Below are 24,918 nucleotides of genomic sequence, written 5' to 3' on the forward strand. Positions count from 1 at the left end.
CTTTCTTTATAGGTGAGAAAGTCTTGACCCTTAAAATACGAGTGTGTGAGCTCTGGGGTGTACAGCCAAGCTCTGTGCAGGTTTGTGGAGGTGTGGGTACTTCACACGTTAAGAACAGAAGCTGGAAAAGATAATTTAGCCATCAACCATTTGCTGTCTTTAATTAAACAGTCAGAACAAGCTTTATATCTGATTTTTTAATCACTGGACTATTCAACGTTCTTCTAAATGGACTACAGTTATTGAGCTCCAGATCTGCACTGAAATGTGTCGGTAACTTAGATGTCTAGTGGATAGTAAAGACCACCTTGTAGGGTTCAGTCTCTGACGGGGGTAACATTTTTTATGAAGAAAGGTAGGTATACATTTGGGAAACATAGAGACACTGACAGCATGCTGGAAAAGCTTTCCTCAAGCCTCAGAGCAACCCCTAGAGCTACTCAGACTGATTTAATCATCACAGAAAGATTACGTAATCTATCATGAACCTGGGTTGGGTTTTTTTTTTAAGATAAGTCATTTTCTATTTATTTTGAAAGGGAAGCTGGGGAAGCAGAAAATAAACGTGTCTGTAAAGAAAGCTGTCATTTCTGAGGACTTAATGTGGTAACATCTTTTTGACAAGAGAAGCATTTGTCAAATGCATATGAAACTTGATTCTTGTGCTTTCTCTTTCCTCTCAAAAGAAGTAGAACCACTTAATTTTGTTGTTCTGGTGGAGATGCAGATTCATGGGTCTGCACAACGTTTGTCAAAAATAAATGGCAGCCTACTCAACACCTCCGAGTGTGAAATCCTCTAGAAGGATTTGCAGGATGCAGATGTTCTCCCCAGCCCTCTGCCCTGGCCGGTGGGGGACCGATACCCAGCCCCTGCCTTCTGAGCAGGCTATTAATCTGACATGCAATCTGATTGAATGAAACGGGGTAAATCCCTGTTGGATAGCAAAATGCTAGATTAGCAGTTAGGAAACCTGTGATTAGAGAGATTAACTGCTAAAGACATCATTCTTTCAGATGTAAAGCCTCCATTTTCATTTAGAGCTGGTAGTCCGTGAAAAACGACTGCACTAGCAATTAGGAAACTGTAAACGCGCTGACCTGCAGAAGGGTGATTGAAGCCTAAAATAACTTTGGTAGCAGTATTTCTTGCTGTTTGCTTGTTAGGCAACCCATTTTTCCTTCTCAGGACATTTAAGGCTTTGTCTTCTCAAAAAATCCTGTTGTTTTGTTGTGGGGTTTTTTGTTTGTTTTTTTGTTGTGGTTTTTTTTTGGGTTTTTTGTTTTTTTAAGAAAAAGAGGGATTCAGTGCTGGCTACAACAAGGAGCAAAAGTCCCTTTCTTTGGCTTTATCATTTCATTAGGTATGCGGCAAGAGCTTTTAAGGAAGGATGTGGCTGTAAAGATCAAAGGGTTCCCACAATTTTCTGAGCTGCCTGCTGGAAATCTACCACTGGATGTTAAAGGTTACAGAAGTCTTCTCTAGTGGCACTTGCAAAAGCTGTAATTTAAAAAATAATTGTTGAAATATGATACATGTTTTAATAGGCACTGTTAAATTAGTTGACTAGTTTAATTCAGTATAGACATGGTACTTGGTTTTTGCTTTGAAATGGCAAGGAGGATCTTTAGAAAACATACTATAAATATTTTTGCAAACATTTTTGCATCTCTTTCCAAGTACCAGGTGGGAGTTCAGCACTCTACTGCTCTAAGCACAAGTGCATAAAACCTGAAAATGTGGTAACTACTAAATAAAAGAGAAATATGAATATCTTGTAGAAACCTGAACCAAAAGTTTTTGAGGATCTGTGTTTATAACAAGTTCCCTTTTTCTACAGAATAAAGATGACTAAAAATTGAAAATGGGGAATGCAGAACAGGAGAAAAAAAAAAAACAGCCTTCATATAGGATGTATTAGGGATACATTTAACACGCATTAAAAGTGATTTGTCACATTTCTCCCTTTCCAGAGACATGATAGGTAAGTAATTAGAATTGAGTTAAATCATACTCAGAGGTGTAATTTTGCAGTAAACAAAAACCCACAACAACCTTCATTTGAACAACTGCTTTTGAATATTCTGCTAGTTCTTAACTGTATCTTTAGGCTTCAAAATTCTTTAAACAACACACTTCATACTTGATTAACAGAGACTTTTGCTAGATAGCTGTCTGTGGCTCACTCCCACTGAAACCAAGACATTTTTCCCTACACAGACAGGAAAAGTTAGAGTTCATGTGCTGCAACTAAAGCACTCTGGACATCACTCGAGGCAGTTTCTCTAGTCAGTATTTTCAGCAGCATAGTGCTGTGTGCATGAGTAAAAGCCTGTGGGGAGAAATTTCAACTCCACCTGTGGATAATTAATTACAAATTTTCCACTGTCACTGCTTGGGAACTAAGGAGCTCACGACCAGCTAGCCAGAGCAAAGCCTTACAAGTCTTTATCATCTCCGTTGCCATCCTGCAACAAACAAGTTTCCCCATACACGCTTTTTTCTCTCTAGCTGTGGTAGTTTGCTACACCCCTTCACACAGTTAAAACATCATCCACAGTGCTCTCATCTGGTCCTGCCTCACTGCTTTTTAAGATCAGATTTCCTTAGTGTTGTCATTTCCAGACAGAGATGGCAGGCAGCTCTATATTTGTTCTTGGAATATCCTTAGAAATAGCTCAAAAACTTTTTAACACTTTTGTAGCAAGATTGTTTTTTCTCACAATATTCATAAACCATGGAATATTTTTGCTGCAGCAATGTGCTTTTCAGCAGAAAACTAAGCACCAAAACCACAAAAAAAACCCCAAAACAAACAAAACCCAAACCTAGATGCGGCAGCCTTGCATGCTATTGCTTTGTAGAAAGCCCAGTGGTGAGGGAGAAAAAAAAAAAAAAAAAAAAAAAAGCCTCTTACAATGTCTCCTTTACTCTATATTTTGTAACTAGCAGAGTCTGATGTCAGCTGTAGGCAAAACCAGAAGGAGGTAAAATGGGTCAACTTATGAGTAATTGGGTTATTTGAACCAATTACTCCTCTGAATGATGCCTCACCAGGCTGGAGTTCATTTGGAAGTTGGGGATAGTGAAGACCCAGTAACCTTGTAAGTGTTGCTTACACTATCCCTCTACAAAGCTCAGTAGCATCCCAGCTTTTAGTACTTCATTCATCCCTGTAATTGTCTCTGCAGTTTTCAAGGTGAAGAGTCCTCCCTGCTGTAAGTGTTCTGGGGCTATTAATAACTAAATCGCCAGTTCTGTAACAGATGTTCAAGTGCACTTTCGGGTGGAGGTGCTACACACACAGGACTGTCACGGCAGCCTCCCCCCACACATTTGGCTGCTGAGGTGTTGTGTGCTTGCAGCTTCTGGCACCACATTGCTCTAAAATACAGGAAACAATCAGACCTACCCTTATACCTCCCTGTCCATCGGTCCAGGTTGTACCCTGAGGATACAGAAACCTGCATGGAGAGGGGCACACCTGCCCTGGTGTGGCAGGGAGGCGAAGCAAAGAGTAAGACCTCCCTGGCGATTCCCAGCAGCGTTTCCCCCATGCCCATGGGCTCAGCCCTTCCCCAGAGCACCACTGGGACAGCCAGCACTTGGATCTTTCCCAAGGGTGATACCTACTTCTTGATGGTCTGCTCAGAAGGACACCCAAAGGGGTACAACATGCACCTCAATCATCTAGGTTGGAAAAGACCTTGAAGATCACCTAGTCTAACCATCAACCTCCAGCAACACAAAACCCTATAAGGTCTGCCTTTTTTTTTTTTTTGGGGGGGGGGAGGCAGTGCGGGACAAGGACAGACAGACAGGACAGACACACACACTGTGCACTGTAGCAGGATGGCTGTGGACTGAGGTAGTCCTTATGAGCAAAGCAAGCCCTCTTCCTAGGAAGAGGTTGGGGAATTGCCTGGGGAAGGAAAGATGGATTGCAGACATACAGCTTTCCCCAAATCCCAACAACACAGCAATCAGGGGTGGGAGGGGAGGAACTCAGCAGCTGGCCACACTTGCCTGGGGGTGAATGTGTTCCCCCCTTAGAGGCTTCAGGGTGCAGGAACCAGAAAGGACACCAGCAGTCACTTTCCAGCTGCAGTTTGTACAAAGCCAGTTTGCTAGTTACATTACTGCAAACAGGATAAGGTTTCTGGGTGCCATCCCCTTGCAGGGCTGAGGCCCTGAGCTGTGCTAAGGAATGGAGAGCTCCAGGGTTTGTGAGAGTCCAGCTCCTAGAAAATATATCCAAGATCCACTTTGCTTTTGAAAGCCTTCCTTGGCTAAAGATGTGTATCGTATCATGCAAGGCAGCTCTGTCTCTGAAGCAAAAAACCTAGCAGATTCCAAACAGCACCTTATCTGAAACTGCTGGGGAGCTGAAGTGTTACGGGCTGATGCATGCCTTTATGCATTTCAGAGCGGATGAGCACAGCGTTATCTGGTTCAGGTGTTTCTGTAATTGTGATTCATTAGGCTAACCACAGCGTTGGGTGGCTAGCACCTGTGTGCTCCTGCTGGGTTGGTGTCAGTGCTCTCAGCTGTGATAGGAAACATATGGCTGTCCTGGCTGGTTCCAGATTTTTTCTTCCTTTTGTAGTCTCTTTACGATGTAATTGTTAGCCTCTGCAGTACTGAAGGTGCTGTTGCAAGAAGCCTTTAAATGACCCGGGGGCATGATTAGTCTGATAACTTTTATCCATCCCCCTGAGTAGGATTGCCCGCATGCTCTCGGCAGTGCACAGCTGCCACAGGGACCCATTCAGACGTGAGCTGTGCTGCCAAAGCTTCTCTTACCCAGGGAATCATTTCTCCTCCACCAAGAGGCAAGAGAAGGACTAGGGATATTTAGTCCTTACCGAGGATATCTGTGTTTTTCATACTATTCGGTCAGGCTGGAAATCTGGCCTCCCCCCAAGACCTCGGCTTGTGGGAGGCTGCTCCATGTCACTGAGCCCACACATGGGTCTGGGCCATAGATACACACAATAAACAGGCTACCCAAGTGTGAGTCTCACCTCCTGGGCTGTGCAACTGCTACCAAAATCTAGAAATGCAAGGGAGAGAGAGCTTCATGTCTTAACACTAATAGCTATATAACTTTTGCACTAACAGTAATGGAGTCTGAATTTGTGGGAAGTGACGAGGCAAACAGGAGCATGACTCGAGTCAGAATTCATCAGCAGGCAAACCATGCATCTTTATCAATCGATGGGGCTAAAATAAAATTGCAGTCATTTGACAGCTGTAAGTGATGTGTCTTTAAATAGTGGCAGTTCTGATCACTGAGAAATCCTGACTCTTGCAAGCTTGACAGAGAGTAATTAAGGGACAAGCTCAGCAGTCAATAAATGCCCCACGGAATTACAGGTTCACAGCAGACCCACGAGATGCAGTCCTCTGACAAAGGCCCCAAAATGTAGTAAGCTGATCCTCATCTGTTCTGCAGTGGCTTATCAATCATGCTGTTGGGCTGGGCCCTGAGCGCACAGCTTGAACAGTTGCTTATATATTTCCAATATTCCTTCTTTTCCACTCGGACTGTCCTCCCATTTTCTCAAGAAAGTTAAGGGATGTTAAATAATCCTTACTGAGCTTGCAGACTGGTGGTGGGTAACTGTATGGGAGAGATCACCTGACACTAAACCAAGGCCATTTCTGGAATGAAACACACTAAAGCCATTCAACAGCATCTGTCAATATTGTATTTCTTTTTTATAAACGATGAGGATGCATGCCTGCTGCTGCCAAGATAGAGATCTAATGAGGACACTGGCTTTCCTAATGGCTAATTTCTAATCAGGCTACCACATGCTGCCACTCAGGAAAAAAGGCAGGAAGATGATATTTGTTGGGATATTGTGAGAATGTCAGAGTAATCATATCTGTTACTACATCAATATGTAAGATTGCCCTGTGCTTGTCCTTCCTCCCTCAAGACAAAGCAGCTTTCTCAGTCATGGAGTGAATTTACAAGTAGCATCTGAAGCTAAGTAAAACGTTTCTAGTGACACAGCTTGGTTTGCAGGAGGGAAGGTGCTTTAGAAAAGGATTTGGTTTTGCTTTAAACATATCTACATACAGAAAATATGAAGAGTAGCATGGCTGTGAGTATAGCAGACACACTGGACTGTATGTGTACAGATGTGTGGAGGTGGATCCTGTCCAAGCAGTGTACGAGCAGCCTAGCCAGTGACCTAAACATGTTTGGAAAAGGGTAGAAAAGGTCACAGCTCTGAATCAGGACAGCACGTGGCTGAATCCTTAAATATCAGTGGGATTTAAATAGATCCCTAAGCATTTTCTTTAGCTACAAATTTAGCTAGCTGAAATATTAAATATTCTGTTGAATCAAGGTGGGAGACAGAGTGGTCTTAAGCTCCCTGCAGGTCTGTAGGTGTTCTGAGCTGTGCTCATGGCCAATGCCAGGGGAGCATGGGATCACCGGAAAATGGTCCCCACAGGACAGCATGTCACCACTGATCTGAGGTGGGAGCGAACACTGGGAGCAAGTGTCCTTTGAACTTGTCATAATCTCATCTTAATCCTTTCCATATTTTCTTAAAAGGAGGTCAATTAGCATGAGAGTCACAGGCCACCGAAGTGGTGCTGTACTGCTGGTATTATATATATATATACATAAATATATGTATATATTGAGGGGAGAGGCCAGACTGATAGGGTAACCTGTCTCTGGGTCACTAAAAACATCAAGGGAGAAAGCAGAGTAATGGGTTCAGCTAGTGGTTTGTGGCTGCTTGGAGGATTTAGGGAACCCACATTTCACAGGTTAGTTCACACCTCAAATCCACCCAGTATTTGGGGAAAATTTATACTGGGGGGGGGGGGGATTTTATAACCAGTTATCAAGCTACATTCTTGGAGCTGGGAGGGAAGGTCAAAGCCACACATCATAGAAGGTTAATTAGCTCCTTTGCAGCAAGTACAGTTTGTTAAACTGACATCTGAATTCAACACAAAAACTTCCTGATATGCTGTGACTCTTTCAAGATACTAAAAAAGAAAAAAGGAAATCAAAGAAGAACCAAATATGCTTTATTTATTTTTTTCCCACTGTCACACATTTCTTCCTTGACAGCAAAGAGCTTCATTTATTTTCTCCAGCACCATTTAATAAGTGGTAGACCACTAATACTGATGGGAAAGTTGAACTGTAAAAAGTAACCAAAGAAAGTTGTCTCTTAGTTTCAGGAAAACGGTAGATTTTTAAAAAATGGAACTTGGAATTCTTTAACCTCAAGGTCTAAGCCACGAAAGAGACTTCCCTTAAAAAAAAAAAAAAAAGAAAAAAAAGGCTTGATCATAAATCTTTTGTCACTTTTAAATTATTTAAAAATGCCTTAGCTGAAGGCTGTGGATGGCAGAGCAGTAGAGTTACACAGACTGAAAAATAATAACCTGCTTTTCAATCATGGTATTATAACAGTGCTGGTGGTCTGAATGGCCTGTTTGTAACCTGATTATGACATAAATAAATGAAACTACCTTTGGAAGTACAAAAGCACCTTATTATAAGATCTTCTACGAGCTCTCACAGCCAGGGGCTGGTTTTCTTAATTATTGCTTATCAGCCCAATGTGCCACTGCAATATATAGCAAACTAAACTTCCCAAAAGCAAGCACAGATATTAGAGCTTCCTACTGTAGTCACTTTAAAAGAGACCATTCTCCTTCCTTTCCCTGAGGCTGACTTTGCTGAACCTCCTGAGAGAAACTCCTGAAGGGTAGAGACAATCCAGAAGAAATGCTGGAAAATGGCAGTAATAATTCCTATCTTCAAAGGAAGGAAAAGAAGAATCCAGGGAGTTTTGGGCTGGCCAGTTTCAGTTGCCTGGCAAACACTTGCATGAAAAAACTACTTTATAAGTAATCGGTAGGAAATGAGCAAGAGTTAATATGAATCTGTCAAAACCAGGTCTTGTTAACCTGATTAATTTCCTTCTTTAACAGCTTAACGGGACCTGTGGGTGAGGGAAGGGCTCCTTAATAAGCCTCTGATCCTGTCCTCATGACATTTTCATAAACATGTAGGACAATAGGCCAGACGACATACACTATATGGTGGCTTGAAAAGTGCTCTTAACTCTCAGAGCTTCACTGTCAAAACTGGGCAGATCTACAGGGGTTTGTGCACCATCTGGGACTCCTTTATGGATGGTTTCTAGAGAGTACATTTGCTAAATTTTCAGGTACTACCAAGCTGGTTCAGGCAATTAGCATGGCTGGGGGACAAACTGGTCTGGACAAACTGGAGAAACAGTTCAGTAAAAAAAATACCACACCACAAAAATGTGCAATTCCACACGGTGACAGACCTAAACTCAGCCTGAAATTATCACTGCCTGTATCACAGGGGGGTCACCCACCTTGCCCAATTCAGTCAAGGAGATCTCCTCGCAAGGTGTGTGAGCAGCAGTATGGCCTTCAAGACACAGAAGACATTTTTCTGCCCAACTCAACATGGGTGGAAAAGCAGATCTAGTTTTGGGCATCATATTTTGAGAAAGATGTGGACTAATTATAGACAGCCTAGGGGAAAGCAGTGGTAATGGTGACAGGCTTAGAAAACTTAGCCCTCGTGGAAAGGGTAAATGAATGGAGGTGTCTTCTAGTCTATAATAATATGGAAATATATCACTAATGAAGCAGGGCTTTTATAAGCAATACTGTTCATTGCAGATTGACCTTTCCATGCACCATAGCATAGAAAACTCACAGGGGGATGTAGGGAGTGATGGTGTAAGGTGAAGATGGAGGAGAGATTTCTCCACTCAAAGGCTTTCACATTACTTTCTCCTTTTGCAGAGGAAATGGCCATAAGATGCAAGGGAAATGTAATCAATGGTAAGCACTAAATTCCCTGGGGGAATATAAAGTCCCTTAGGACAATAAAATGTAACACTTTGCTGAAGCACCTGGGTAATGAACATTACCACAATCTGAAGCAAATATTGTTGCTACAGCTCAGGCTTGCCTGGCTCCATGTGCTGTGCAGATAAGGAATTGCTGGCTCCAGTCCTCTGGTTCCCTTTTCCCAGCCTTGTCTTAGGACTTGGGATAGACCTGGACAGACCAGGTCTATACATATAACCTGACATGTAGGAAGGCAGGGGTACAGCTCCAGGCCACTGGGTGCAAGGGTCACCCATCTCCTACAGCCACCATTATGCCCTGAGGTGCAGATGTGCTTGCATTTCACCTGTTTCCTTTCCCAGGCATGTTCAGAACTAACTGGCTGGCACCAATAAAAGCCCCAGGAACAACAGGATTAGTAACAGAGACAACATAGCAATAAATATAAATGTGCTTCACCTCACTCCAATATAAAGGTACAATTTTTGGAGGGAAAAATGCGGGGGAGGGATATCTGCTGCTATAATCTGTCATCGTTCTTCAGATGGGGGTTTCTTCACAAAAAGAGACTTAATTTCTCCTTCACTGTTCAAACATTTTGCTGGTGCCCCCAGCAGTTGCAAGAGAAGGTTTAAATTCCCAAGCATTGGCTGCACTCCTGTCAGATGTCGTTATCTTTGTGGTCAAGACTGAATATTCTTGGCTCTAATTTCTAAGTGATTTTAATTTTGAAGTCAAGAATCGTTTTATTGGTATCAGGAGCTGGAGGATACAGCAGGGTGATGATGTCAGTGTTGTCTTCCCCTGTTCACTGATCATTACTTGTGTGATTTTGTGTTTTTTTTTTGAATATCTAGCACTTGGAGCCATGGCATTACCTAATCATATTTTTTAAAAAAATAAAAAGGATAAAAGATAAGGAAAAACAAGTTTCTCACAGAAAAGAAGCCAAAGAGTGTTCCTTATAGTATCAGAGAAAAAAACCCAAAAAAACAAACAAACCAAACCTCATTGTTGAATACCTTTGTATTTAATACATTTTTGTCATCATTGCTTATGAGCTAATTTTATGAATTTTTACTTTGGTCGTTTGGGTCCTGGTTTCTACACAAGTGTGTTCAGTAGAACTGCAATCTTTTCCTCAAAAGGAAAAAAAAATCCACTCCCAGGTTATTGGAAAAAAGAACCCTGTCTCTTGTTTATTCATTTATTTAGAAAGCACATACAGCAATGCATGGGAAGGGGAAGAGAGATGCAAAACAGGTGAGCATACAAATCCATCTCAAAAGAAATAGTGAGACACTTCCCAGATGATTAGTAGTACATCAGTCTATATCAGCGTTTAAACTCTTGTACCTCTAGTTTAAAAAAAGAAACCACAGAGAATTTCTGAAGAACAAGGTAGATGTCTATATTTCAGAAATCCCACCACAATCAACTTGTAGGCAGCAATGTTTCTGTTTTGTTTTCTGTTCCTGATATTTCCTCAGAGATTTATCTTGCTCATGCTATGGTTTCTTTCCTCAGTGTCCGCCTCTGGTGACAAGTAAGGATACTTGTGAAAGAAGATTTCGCCTTAGTTCTCGACCTTTTCTTTAACTTCTTCTGATGCTTGAGTGAAATTCCAAGCTCCTCCATTATCGCATTGAAAGAAAGACACTGGTGGAAGATTAAAATGGCATTAAACACTTCTCATCGGAGGCAGAGTTCAACCATACCCTTTGCACAAATGTGGGCTTTTAGAAGCAAGCACCTGAGCTCTTACTGGTGGGATCAGAAAGCTTCTCTACCAGCTTTGAATAAGCCCCTAAGGTACAACAGGTATGTTTGTATAAATCATGGTTTTTGCCTAACTTGGCTTTCATTGCATTTAATTTAACTTTGTCTTAACTAAAGCTGACAATGAATGTTTCTGAAATTCTACACAGACACATTTGCAATGTTTTGGTGGCTTCATATCATAAAACTTACCCTTTTCAGTAGGTAAATTTCCTCCTGACCTTAAAAGAAAAAAGATCTTCTTTTTTAAATCACATGTACACTAGCCACAAAAAAACTGGTATACTAGAAAAAACAAAGAAAACCATTTTTGAAGATTTCTTTGTGGCATAGTTATTTTCCCCTCATGAAATTAACAGACATTTCTATAATATAGCACAGTCCTCAATCTTCTTTCTTTGGAAAGAATCTTTTCAAATATTGTGTGTTGAAGGAAGGAGAAAATTACCACAAGAATAAGGTAGCCGAATACTTTGGAAGAAAAGCAGAAATCTTTTTTCTTCCCGCTATCACATCACAGCAGTAACAAAGACATTTCAGGTAAGCGGAAACATCCTTTAAAATCTACATATGGATTACATGTAACACAAAAAACCACAAAGAGACTTTAAGTGGAAGTATCTAGCAATGAAAAAAATGTTCCATGCAAATATATATAAATAGATTATTTATATATAAAATGAAGTGATGGTAGCAGCATGAAACAAAGCTTTAACGACTTTACCTTCATCAAGTTGAATAAATCCTTCTTACCAAACCATTTCTAGAACTGCAGAGCTGACCAGCTTTAAAACAACTGGTTAAAACTACAGTTCTTGTAAAATGACAGCAACAGCACACAGACATGGTTCTCTGTATCAAATACAAATTCCCTTCTAGAGTGACACCAGAGCAAGGTAAGCAATGTTCATTTCTTAACCACTAATAATCCAATAGTGACCTCAGTTATACAGGGCTAAAAAAAGTAAAAATAGATATACTATTCAAAAAGGAGAAAATGCAAGCTTTCCTAGTAGCCAGCTATTCTAGAGGAATATTTTCAAATGCAAAAGAGACTGTGAGGTTAAACATGGATCAAGGATAAAAATTTGTTCTGGGTAGCTAAGGAATCCCAGAGAAGGGAATCCCACACACCGTGCTTTTTCCTCTCCACTGTAAACTCTTCCTATAATGTGTGTAATCCTGGTTCTGCAAACAAGATCAAGACATCAGTGCATCAGCGTGTGTGTGTATATTGTGTATGATCTTGCATATGTCAGCATGTCAATTTGTGGGATAAGCTGTACACAGACTAAGATCCAATAGTATGTTAAATCTATAAATCAATATGCTCTTTCTTTGAGATGCTTAATTTTTGTTCATCTAAAATTCTTTAGTATACATAGATTAAACTACTATTAATTCATGCCAGCCCCAAAATGTAATAGACATAGACCAAGGCAGTGTACTGCTTTTTTTTTTTTTTTTTTTCCAAATTACTGTCTGGTAATATAGGAATTTGCTGGTGCAATTATAATTTAAATATTCCCTTTGACAATGTAATATAGGAATTCCAGCTTTACTGGAGTTAGAGTCAAAGGTGCCTGCTGCAGCCCCACACCCTCTGGAAGCAGAGGGTGAAGCAGGTATCATCCTAAAACAGACACTATTTCTATATTGCTTCAGGCTTTTTTAGAGAGTAGCACCACTTCTTTACAAACCAATAAAACTGTATGCTCTAAGTGGCTGACTTAGCATGGATAATTTCTCTCTACTAAATTACTTTTAACTGAGCTTTCAAAATCTAGATTACAAAGTGATCCCAGAACTCCATGGCAAATAAGGAAATGATAATATTAACCGTTTGTAGGATTGATCAGGTTTATTTTTATTTTTCTTCCTCGTTGTTCTTACTAACCTATATGTTATGTATTTAATAATATTCATCAGTCTCTGAAGTGTGCATACAGGGGTGATTTCTGCAGGTGAAATAGTACATTTTGCTGCCTTGTTAATAGGCTTGTATTTTAATTTTCCAAACTGATTCGTATTATTCAGACTATGCAATTATCATAATGCTTTTTAATTTCACATCAACAAAATAGTTTCATGAAGATCATTTTACATCTGCAAACAGACATTTAAAACATATTGTTGACATTAAGTATGTGAGGTTTTTTTAATATCTGACTACATGATTTATGAAGTGCCCGCTGGTTCCACTTCCAACTCCCTTTTGAATTTTAAAATAAATACTGTCAGAAAGACTTCAAGCTATTCTTATGAATGGCTTTAACTTGCAGGTCATGTCTAAGAAAAACTTTTTCCTAATTGTTTATCAATAGCAGTTACATCTAAAACTGAATATAAAAGCATTACTGTTGTCCTTGATGATCTTTTCTGTAAACTGATTGTGTTTATCCACCCAATGAAGTATGGAAGTAGGCCATTCAAAATCTGAAAGGGCTCTGCCTTACTGAGACTTTCTCCTATCCCATCCTGGCAGCACACGGCCCCAGTAGGTTGATTACCCCACGAAAGAGAACAAAGCACACTCAACACACATGGGAGTGGGCTTGGCCATCCTACAGAGACAGGAGGAGGGTTTACAGTGACAGCTTCCTGGATCTTACACCTTGCAGCTCCTGCTCCTGGCTTTGTAAAAGCACAAAAGTACTTTTACAGTTACATTACACTCAGTTTTGAGGAACTTAAAACATCACTGGTGTGAGTTTTGTCAACCTGAAACAATGAATTAAAAGTAGATCTAAGACCCAGGACTGATCCTTCAAAGATATTTCAGTGGTTATGGATATAACTACAGCTGATCAATTTTTACGTATTCCTGTGTCTGAGATCCTACCACCTCTGAAAAAAACAGTTGGAGGTGGCAAAAAGCATTAAAAACCTAGGAGACGCAGGGCCTTCTCTGTCTCTCTGCCTTCACACATAGCTTCAGATGTGTCTAAAAGAGCAATCTGAGATGACACCTTGAACTTTCAATGGTCTGGTTAATCATTCAGAAGAACAGTTACACGTGAACTTTCTTTTGAGCCCCAGGAAGCAAAGCTCAAAATTCTGTTTATCTCCAAGCCTGTGTGTGCAATTAGGAACCTGAACAGATGTCTGAAAACTGGAATTGCCCTGAACTTTTCAAGCAGTAGAAAAACTGTGGTACAGAGCATGTACGAACTCAGCCAGAATGCTGTAGGATTTACAGAAAAATCATGGACAAGGAACACATTCAGTGGGGACTCCCAAGATGGCCCACTGAACAACACCATGCCTGCAGCATAATTACATAATTACTTTAAAAAGGGGATGGTGGCATTAAAATTCCATTTAAAAGGGTAATATACTGTTATTTTAGTCTCATATTCAAATAGCCAGTCTGAACGGGTTTCCTTAAAAAGCCATTTTTTTTTACATGCTGTTAAGTCAGCCCGCTTTTGAGCTCTTACCCAGAATGAGAGCAGAGTAGGCACAGAGCAATACATTTAACAACAGAGTAATAAGTTTAACATTTTGCTTTTAGTCAGCTTAACTTTCTCATTCTAGCAGTGTCAAATTGCTGCAGGACATGGCATGTGAGGCTAAAAGGAAATGTCATCCTTTGAAAACAGAATAGATTTTGCTCTCCTTGTGATGTGAGACTTTCTTCACCCTTTGGTCATTTCAGCAGGCTGTAAAAGCTTGGTCATGAAGCTCCCAAATCCTTCCTTACACTCCCATACAGAACACTGTTAAGATTTAGGATAATTACAGATCCAGAATTTTTAAAGTAACATAAAATAAAGTAGAAACAAGACTGAAAAAGAAAAAAAATCTGTAGACAGGATTTATTGATCTGCTGCTTATGCTGCTGGGCTACCACCAGAGACAAGACTTTTCCATTGCATCTTATTAAAACCTTGCAAAACCAAAGAAATAATAATAACAACAACAACAACAAAAAACCAAACAAACAAAACCACCACCAAAAAAAAAAAAAAAAGAAAGCAACCCAAAACAAACCCCCAAACAACCAAACACAAAAAACCCCCACAACCAAAACAACAGCCAGTGAGCTGTGTTGGAGAACTATGAAATTCAAAGGATGCAGTCCAGATTTTATTCTAGAAGAACACCTGACAATCTTAGGCACAGTGAAGGAAGTGCAGAAGTCAGGATTTTTCATCTGCAGAGCCCTCTTCACTGTGGAGGACCCATAACTGGGACACTGACATGTCTTCTGCTGAAAGAAAGGTGATTTGTTTGTGCCTAGTGCACTGAAGGAAAAATATCCAAAATAGTTTTTCCTAGTGAGCAAACTGCTGTTGTGACACATTAAGAATCTGTTTGAGTATGCTGTCACTGATGGCTAATTGCATGAGGAGATCACTAAATTAAGTCTTTCAAACTGTCAGAGTCTATTGCACAGTGATTGTCAAAACAGTATGACAATAATCCATGGGGTACTTTAAACTCTTCTTCAGTTATATAAACTCTTCCTCAGCTTCCTGTTTACAAGAAAAAAACAAATCAGTAAAGCTACTTGCTGGTCTCCCAAAGCATCTAAACACAAATGGGACTGCTCAGTGAAATAGGTCTGTTCAGTGAAGGCATAGGTGGCCACAGTCGTGTTTTGAGGTGGGGTTATGGCCTGCAAATGGAAGGGGTCAATCTGATGTTTGTTGAACAAGGGGGAATTTGCAGATCTGACAACTTCACAAAAAATTCTATTTTGCAAGAAACTCACTGAGATAGGGGATTTTTTCCTTCTTCCCCTTCTTCTCCTCCTTTTTTCCAAAGAGCTAAAGATGTGAAGCTTCAAGGCTTTGATCTGAGAGAGATGGCACGAGCACATGATACTGTGGCAGTACTTTGAGGAAATATCAATCTGCAGAAAATGTTATTGCTGTGCTTGGTCTAGTTCCACAATGCAGGTGTATTGGTAATCCACCCTCCTCCTGGCTCTCTGAAATGGCGATGCCTTTGTTCCTCTCATTCTACTCTTGTCTCATCTTTGCTCCCTCCTTCTCCCTGCACCTTTGCCTAATTAGTTTGCAGACTGTTTGATGAGGGCAGGAACTGCCACTAAATAAAGGTAGGCACACTGACCCCAGCCAAATAAACGTGGCAAATGTGTTGGGACTAGTTTATTCACAGCCCCTTTGCTTTCAATGGTAGGTGGCTTCTGTGTGTTAAGTCATATGCCATATTTTGCAAACACTCATTTGAATATTTTGGGGTTCTGAATAAAATGCAGCAACAGCAAACCAAAAATTAATATAAAATCACATAAGGGTATGCTTATAGCCATTTTTCTTCCCAAAGAGCTCTAGCTATGCTTTACTGGTATTGCAGTGCCAGAACTTACGGAGTCTGTTGTGGCTTACTCATCACAAGTAGAGTTGTTGGCTCTGTGCCGATTGCACAGCAAGTTCCCCATGCAGATGCACATCTGAGAATGGCTCTGGTTTGATTATGGGGACCTGGATGCAGCTGCAAGGCTGCAGGTTAGGAAGATTTATTTTAGGAAGTGCTATTTTGTGGCCAAATTTCAAAGTATAGCAGTCACAGAAGCTTAGAGTACTGGTAAGTGGAAAATCTTTTAATGTTTTAACACTTCTTCTAGAAGCTTGTTATGTCTATGCAGGAGTCTTCCCAGGTGCCATGCACTTCGTGAGAGATGCTATAGGCTGTGCCTTCCTTGAGCCTTCCTGTTAATCGGAGGGCACCTGCCTTTTCCTGGAGCATGGCAAACCTTGCAAAAAACTGCTTTAACAAGCATATATTTGTTAGCACTCAGGTGGCATACCAGCTCTTCACTACCTCAGCTGCTGGCGTAGCTGCAAAGGAGCAAGGCTTTTTAATAACTTTTTTGGTAGCTAGGTAGAAGCTGCTTTGTAATTCCCACAGGCAAGCCAATGTCTGGGAGGTTGTCTGTAGGGACAGCTAGACGCAGGGAAACGATGACTGTTACTGACAATGTAACTGTTTCCTTGACGGGTATGAAAATGTTTGCCCCAAAAGTGACAGAAAATTTCTGGATCCTGCATTCATCTAAAAAGTAATTAGAAAACTGTTTGAAGCTGCAACCTGGAGGATTTCTTGCGTAGAGCAATGATGGAGATAAACACATTCGGAATCTTCTTTCTCCTTGGAGAGTTGAGACAAGCTGAATTTAATTAGTTTTAAGTCTCTTCTACTGGGAAACTACAAACAAAAGTGCTTTGTTAAATCTGGCATACAGAAGATCTAATTCAGGTCTTTGCTGGTAAGAAGGCTCATTTTGTGAAGAACCAAAGCTTTCAAGACCCTATTCAAACAAGTTAAAATGCCATTTTGAGCGAGGCAATTTCTTGCAGCATCTGGACTGGAGCATAAACACTCATGTACATGGATGACCACTGGCAGAGAAGAAATGGTATAGCCTACATCTTCATCGCAAAAAATACTTAAACTTACTGCTAGCATAAATAATGCTGACCAAAAATTGTAATGCGAACAGAAGGAAAACACAGGCCACTCTATGCTCTGGCTTTTCGCAGGAGCCAGGTATGAGAAAAACAACTCAAGAGGAGAGCAGAGCTTTGCCACAGGATTTCAGCAATTGAGTGTGAAAGCATCCACTCAAACAAGTTTTCTAATTGCAGTAGAGTCCAGAAATGGCCCCTCAATAAAACAGATCATTAACTTGTTTGATGAGAAGGAACTGCAATGGGTAAGAAAACATAAAGTAGGTGTGAGGGGTGGAAAATGAATTGGTGAAACTGGTGGTAAACTGGCATATAATAAAATACAGGTAAAAGGTAATCAGGTATTGAAAACATGGTTGTTTGCCATGGTTCATGACAACCTGCAAGCTGGCATTTCTATACATTTTGTGTAGCTCAAACTGTTTTCATATGTTTTTTGGTGGCAACAACAGATGCAGTCCATTGTCTCCTGCATTGTCAGTCCCCAGACTAGCTGAGGACTAGAGGAAATCAAACTGTTATCCTTCCAGGGTATAAAAAGTATCCAGTGCCAACCTCCTACACAAAAGCTTCCTTATGCGTTTCAATATGCAAAGCAATGCCAAGGCTTTACTGTTTGATATAAACTGATATCCTGATTTTGCCATAAAGGAGTTTTCTATGATACAAAGCCTTACAATAGTGAACATCATGAATTGCTCAAGCCAATGGAATTATTCTGTGAAAGATATATACTGGGGGTGCCTGAGGGTGCTTTTGTTGAATATGTTCTTAAATGTTAATGGTTACATGGCATAAAATCTAACTGATAGATATGGTTTTGTGCTATGAGAGTTACTTGGAGGCTTTGGCTAATGAATTTTAAATGGATGAATTAAAATTCATTAAATATTGACACTGGGAATAAGATATGCCAGCTAAAAATCTCTGGCTGCTTATAATAAGAGTTCAGAAAGTTAATGGAGCCCTGCAGGTTATTTTCTGAGGTTTATAAAGGTTTATAAAGAACTGCCTGGCTAAAGAACTTGCTGAATGTTTCAGTGGAGAGCAAGCAAAATATTTCTCCATGCTTTTAGTAATGAGACTGCTGTTGGTTTACTCAGGTTTGGTAGGAGATGAAAAGGAGGTAAATAATTTTTCTTACCTGAAAAAGGTGAATTACCCCATGAAATGACAAGATGACAATTGTACATAGAGACTGTGATAACTCTTAAAATCTACTACAGTCTATTGCACTCACTCTGCTGTAGGTGTAATTATTTTCTGTGATATGCATTTAAACTGCCCAAATTTCCAGGACTTTGACAATTTGCTTTAGATAAGCTTATCTCCTGCTGAAGCAAGAGACACTTTGAAGTCATTAACTATGTGTTGGTGAGTACAACTTTTGCCATTATGTGCGCTGTTTAAGTTTAATGCTTTCCATCGGACACACCTTTTTTCTTTCCTGACTATACAGTGTGAATTGAGGGCTGTGTTCGAATCCCTCGCTCCTCTCGGATTAACTTGCCACAGTCTAACTCCGTAGATAAGGTGGTGCCAGAGGTGGAGTTGGATGGATGGGTTTGCTTACATTGTAGTCCGTAAAAGAAACAAAAGGCCTTGCATGCAAGAAAAGAAAAATGGAGAAAATAAATAAAGGAAAGAAATAAAATTAAAAACAAACATGAGAACGAAATCAAAAGCTATTTAAATCAAAAGAGATTCTCTTTATGGAAACAGAAAAGTCACAGATTGTATTTGACTCATGCTTTGGATTAGCTCAGTGAGAATATAGACTGTATAGCATTTTCCATCTAAGCTTCTTATTTCACCAGAATAAAAATAAAACTGAGAACAATCAGAAAATAATATGGAGTTGCTGGTATTCTACTTTCTGTAAAATTACTTCTGGAAAAGAAGTATGATGTTGCCACATTAACTCACTTAAAGGTTTTGATTATTAAGAGACTGCCTATAATAAGCAATACGTTGTTGTGAAATTGTAGTACAGTTTCAGAAATGGTATATGTATGTATGTTTATATGTATTCCTGAATGTTATTCACCCAACATATTGCTAAGAAAATTAACATTCCCTCATGATGTAAAGCTTTAGGTGTATTTTCATTATGACTTCAGGAATGCATTGCCTTTCCCAGACTCTTGAAGAGTTTCCAGGATATTCTGTACCATACTAGCATTTGTACTAAACATTTTAATTAGCTGCAACATATTTAAAAGATCTCCTGACACATGAATAAAACAAAGGTATTGATACATTCTTTATGCATTTTGTGTTAAAACTGTTCTATAGGGTTAAAGTACTAATCAGAAAGCTGCAATATGTGCAAAATACATTTATCCTTTATCTCTGACTTATATCGAAACAGGGACGCTTTGATTAATAGGGCCTGCAAAATTGCTTCACATGAGCTGCGTCTGTTGTTCATAGACAGTGCCATTGCCTTTATGAGGGCTTGCTTAGGCACGTGTGGAGATGTCTGCACAGTCAGGCACTGTCCTCTCCTGCAGGATACTGTAAGGACCAAGTCCACTGACATTGACATTAGGTGTCATGGACCTAAACTAATACCAAGTGCCATTTGGAAAATTACAATGCATGGTAGGATTCAGCTCACTTCCGTTCAGCTGCCTGAACAGCAGGTATGTAGCCTTAGCTAATGGTGAACACTTACTGACAGCAAGGAGATACAGGTGATTTATCCTATGCAAAATCAGATGTTGTCCTCTTGAGGCCCTCAGCCCTGGCTGTTTGTTTTTACTCAGGTGTCAATCCCTCTCATGTCCCAGCACCACTACTGTATGCAGTGTAAACTGCATCTCTAAGACCGAGTTCAAAATGTTCTCCTTCTTCTCCCATTCATCCCTGCTGCCTTTGTTAAGGTTATTTTTCTTGACAGTCATTTCTGGCAGCCTTGCAGGATTACACCTTGGATGAAGAGAATGAATTGCCCATGGAAAAGCTCCCGCCCTTCCCATCTAGAAGTGCAAAGTGAGCTTAAACAACGCACTTCGAAGTAGATGCCTCATGTCTAGAAACCTGAAGTTAGGTGATATGAACCCATCTCTTGGTGATTGGGTCAGGGGCCACTGATCCTGTAGTGCAATGTGACCGTCATCCCCACAGTAAGTCTTGAAGTGAAGAGAATCAGGGCGGCTATAGCAGTTGAGCTCAACAGGGCCACATCAGGGTCTAAGACATGTCCAGAACCAAACTAGCACCAGGAAAGGCAGCCAAGAGTAAGAGGTTTGGCAGACAACTTCAAGAACAGACTCTGAGTTCCTGCTTATGTCTTGTCTCTTTTACAATGGCTGGTGGTTTGGTAAATGGGTGTTTACACTCTATTTTAATGATTGATTCTATCTCACAAACTGCTGTAATACTCAAGGTTTGATTTATACACAGCATTTCCTTTGTATTTCCCTCTGCCCTTTTAAATTGCTCATTACGCTTCAGTGGAGTTATCATCAGAATTTCCTTGGTTCCATAATCTTACTTTACTGTGGCATCCATCACCTTTCCGTGGATCTTCCTGCTTTGAAGTGCATGATTCAGCACAGTGTGTAAACCCCTGGCTGTGCAAAAAATGCTTTCTAGAGCAAGAGAAAAGTTACACTTGGGGATTTGGAAGTACATTCTTGTTGTTACTCAATGGGCTGATGCTAATGCCACGTAAAAAAACCCCACAGTTGTGTTTTATTCCATTCCAATATAATTTATACTTGAAGTCTTAGAGATCAAGAAGAAACTGTTTGGGAAATTAATTGCTCTTATTCTGCACTGCCATACTAAGCAGCACTAATTGGACTGTGGGTGAGGTACTTCCCTGTTCTTATTAATAAATTATTTGTCTTTAGTTCCAGAAATGCATGGTGAGAGTGCAGCAATACAAAGTCTGCACTCCAGCAAAGGGACATGTAACTCAGTCACCTCCACATCCACAAACCTCAGCCTCCCAGAAACATAAGCAAGCTGGAAATGGATGACTCACCTGCTCAATATCACTGTTTTTCCTTGATTTATATATAAATTCACCAATGGCTACGAACACCGAAAGAACAAGCCCTGCAGCGAGCACTATGAAGATGCCCCCAATATTCTCCACCCCGAGAGCGCTGGCTTCTTTGCTGTCCTCCTCAGGGCAGCCATTGCCTCGCCACCACTTTTCCTTCATCATGTGTAGCTTTCCCTCCTCCTGGAGCTGGAGGATGGCAATGGTGATCTTGTCTCTGTAAGGAGACCCTGCAAGGTGAGAGCAAGACCCATCAGTGATGCTTGCAGCAAAGTGAAGGCAGGAAGGGAGCAAGCTGCTGCTATCTGAAGCAAAAGTTCTCCCTTATCATGGGATTGATTATTCCAGCTAGGAAGTCTTGGTTTCTCTTCTCCTGGAAGGGGGAAGATTACTATCTCTCGGTGTCTGCCCTGGGGACTGGAAAGCAGAAGGTTCCTTTGGTGCAGTTATTTGTTTGAGAATTCATTATAATTTTTAGGGTCTCCTACTGAGATTTATTTAAGCCTTGGTGGTGGGTTTTCTTGCTAAGTAAATCCTTCATATCACGTCTGAATATTGCTTTCAGCATCCTTTGAGACTTTCCACTTTGCATCTCTTCTATTTATTTCAACATGCTCATTTTTTCTACTGTATGTAAAATGAATAGCTAAGAAAAGCCCACAGTCAGTCAGACACATTCTCTTCTCATTTATACCTGCATAAGCCCAGAAGTCCACTTCAGCTACCTTACAACTTATAAGAGCACAAGGCGGCTGAGTCTTTTTTTTCACATGACCTGCAACAGTATTGGCACTGCAAGCTGAAAATAGCAACTATTTCATGCTTTTTATTTGCGGGCCAACAGCTTATTAAATGATGTGTCTTCAAGCTCAGTAGCATTAATGGACCTGTACTGTACCTGGCAAATAGCTGGATCACACTGGGCAGTTCAATCTATTTAGGTTTGCATCTCACTCACTCTGCTCTGGCTCTCTGTCTTCCAAAATCTCTGCCACCTGTGCTGCTGCAGTAGCACAAGTCTGTAGCCCTAAAGGAGGGCGAGGGAGAGGCTTGCCCCACGTCTCACTTCTGGAGCAGTGCCTGGTTAAAAGCAATTGCTACCAATTATCTTTTCCCATGTTGCCAGAAGCTGAAGTTATCAACAATAATAGCAGCAACCCTGTTATTAACTGTGATAGACAAGTGGAAGTTGGTTTTGGCATTGAGAGAGAGACTTTTCTTTAGGGGGCAAGGATTTTATGATAGCAAGCAGGAGAGGGTTACAAGAAAGCTTGTTTGGCTCTAAAGGTTTATATGTGCCCCAAACCCTGCCATGTTGGACTTTCTACAGTTGGAAGCCTTTATTGTCTGGGCTGAAATACAGTGTTGTCAGTCCTTCATTCATGTAGCTAACTACCGTCCATCCTTTCATCTCCTTTAGCACATTAATAAGACTATTTTCTTCAACCGTAATTTCACCAAAAGTCACATTTTGTTGCAAGTTAAAGTGGTTTCAATTCTCAATGCAAGCAAGGTAAACAAACTTTAAGGGCAGAACGTATGCCAGAATTTCAGTGATAGCGTGGTACACATAGATACGGACACCTAATAAAAATCTTACTAGGCCTTCGAAAGTTGGCCTCCCAGCTTCAGTTTTCTTATACTACCATGAAGAACGTTATTAAAAATACTTGTACCATGAATACAAGTTCCCTTCTCTGCTTTCCATTTCCTTTAGCCCGCAGTACCGTCTGAGGAGAATCAGTGTGAAAAACATTGCAGTTCTTCATTTGTTGTGCCAACACTCAGCTATTTTTTAGTGTATCTTACTGCCAGCACTGGGACATGCTGTGACCACAGATGCCAAGAGACATGTGTCAGATTATACAAAGTCCATCTGGGAAGCCAGCAATCAGCAGCCACTGCTTGAGGTAGTGAGCTTTCAAAGGAAAATAGGCCTGCTGTAAGAATAGATGATTTCTATGCGTGCTATTAAAGAACCAAAAATAAACACAACAGAAACCAAAACAGAAACACGTTCAAAACTGTCTCTACACAGAGAAATGAATTATTACCACTGCAAACAGCAGCGCCTCTCAGAAGAAAGAGCAGAATTGTTTCTAGCTTAAGAGAGGTTTGTCACCCTGATATATGGAGTCTATTAGGTTGTAGGACTCATCTGTTTTCCCTTGTCTGAAAGGACATAGCTGTTAGGTAAAGTGAAGCAGCCTGAGTCACAATACAGGATTTGTGTGGATGTTCATTCTTTCTTGTGATGTTTCTGTTGCCAGCAAGATTATCACAACTCATCTTGAGGGTAACAGGTACATCTATATTTCTATGCGTGCTTTTAAAGTTTGTCAAGTGTGCCTGAAGTGTTGGATTGGTGATGTTTTATTGGTGAGCACTAAAAGCGCACACAGATGCATCTCAGCACCTCTCTGAATATTCAGCATATCATTTATGGCCTCTGAGCTATTAACAACCTACCTCTCAGGCCAAGAAATGCATCTATCTACTTTCTTAGCAGTCTCCCAAATAACTGGTAATAGCTTTAGTTTTAGAATTACTAGCATCAGCACTGGCAGTGATGCTGGAATTAATACCTGTCCTGACACCTATAATAATGTTGCTTTCTTCAACTGGATTCCTCCCAGGGTGACATTTTGTACAGGTTTTGCTTAGAGGTGCTTTTGTACAGCAGTATTCCAGAGTGTGTTAATTTCACCACCAACCATAGCTGCAGATTTTTCATTAGTAATGTTTTTTGCCAAGAATCTGATGAAAACCATCCTCTTTGTGACCCATTGGCTCCGTAATAAACATAAATGGAAATGTTTGCTGATGTGCCTAAACGTCCTTTAACCTAACTCAGCACAAAGAATTAGGAAGACAGGCTATATCTGCAGTTTTTTACTTGCAGAAGCTGCTCTGATAAATAAAATAGTACATTTCCTGGCTTTCTATAAGAACTTTCAAAAAGTCTTCTGCCTGTTTCTTTGGGAATCAAATGGTGATGATATTCAGTTCATTCTCTAGAAATTTTGGAGTGCAAGGCACACTTTTGCTGCTGCAAACCCTAGCTGTCTGGTTTGTGCATTCCCCTGAAGGAACGAATGCAGACCAGTTAAGACTTACTGAAACTTTGGTGTTGAGTTTTCTTTTTTTCCATACAATTTCTGCAATCGCCTTGAATGCTATGAGAAAAACAACCAAGCCTTTGGGGTCCATGGGAATAGTAGAAGGATTTCCACGACTTATCTTGTTTATGAAATCAATCTTTTAAAAATTTAAGATGCCTGATCATACTGAATTATTCCACAGTGCTTGGAGATATCTATTCCCCTGAATCTTGCTGGTTTTCCTTAAGAAAAAATTAAGGCACATTTATCATACAAGAAACATCTTATAAATTTATTTCACAGCTGTATTTCTAATGGATGCACTCTCTCTGAGGATTACCATCTGTTCCAATTATGCCTTCATTGTTCTTGGTTTAAAGTGTGGCAGCTTTATAACTGCAATGAAACTCTTGCTGTACATTTGTCTTTATTCAGAATTTTAGCTTTTGTATCGTTTTACTAAGGGTGACAAGGCTGTTCTCACATAGCCAGTGGAAAAATATACTTAAAATATTATCTATATGACAATCTGTCTGAGGTATGCAGTAGCATGAAGAATCACAGTTCAAAGTGCAGTGGTGTTTCCCCCCTTATTTATATCTGGTCTGTTACATCTGTGTAAACTGATATTGCCTTGAATAATTCCCCTGAAGACAATAAAATTGCATAGCTATTAACTGACTGTGACATGGTAAATGCATAT

At 40.3% G+C, this 24,918-nt stretch overlaps 1 protein-coding gene across 4 annotated transcripts in view; it reads right to left on the minus strand.

Moving 5' to 3' along the window:
* Window positions 1-10,050: 10,050 nt before the first annotated feature.
* Window positions 10,051-24,918, minus strand: part of GRIK1 (glutamate ionotropic receptor kainate type subunit 1) — a 175,595-nt gene continuing 160,727 nt past the window's right edge. For 2 of the 4 annotated variants that reach the window (XM_074902569.1, XM_074902549.1), the window contains 3 exons: window positions 21,094-21,344; window positions 18,535-18,700; window positions 10,428-10,539 (listed from right to left, as the gene is read on the minus strand). In XM_074902569.1, the coding sequence (XP_074758670.1) occupies window positions 18,551-18,700; window positions 21,094-21,344 (401 nt within the window). In that variant the 3' untranslated portion in view covers window positions 10,428-10,539; window positions 18,535-18,550. Of the gene's footprint in view, window positions 10,540-18,534; window positions 18,701-21,093; window positions 21,345-24,918 lie in introns of all 4 variants that reach the window. The other 2 variants (XM_074902559.1, XM_074902540.1) reach the window with 1 other exon arrangement.

The sequence above is a fragment of the Athene noctua genome, chromosome 1 (assembly GCF_965140245.1).
Source record: "Athene noctua chromosome 1, bAthNoc1.hap1.1, whole genome shotgun sequence".
In the NCBI taxonomy this organism is placed as follows: Eukaryota; Metazoa; Chordata; class Aves; order Strigiformes; family Strigidae; genus Athene; species Athene noctua.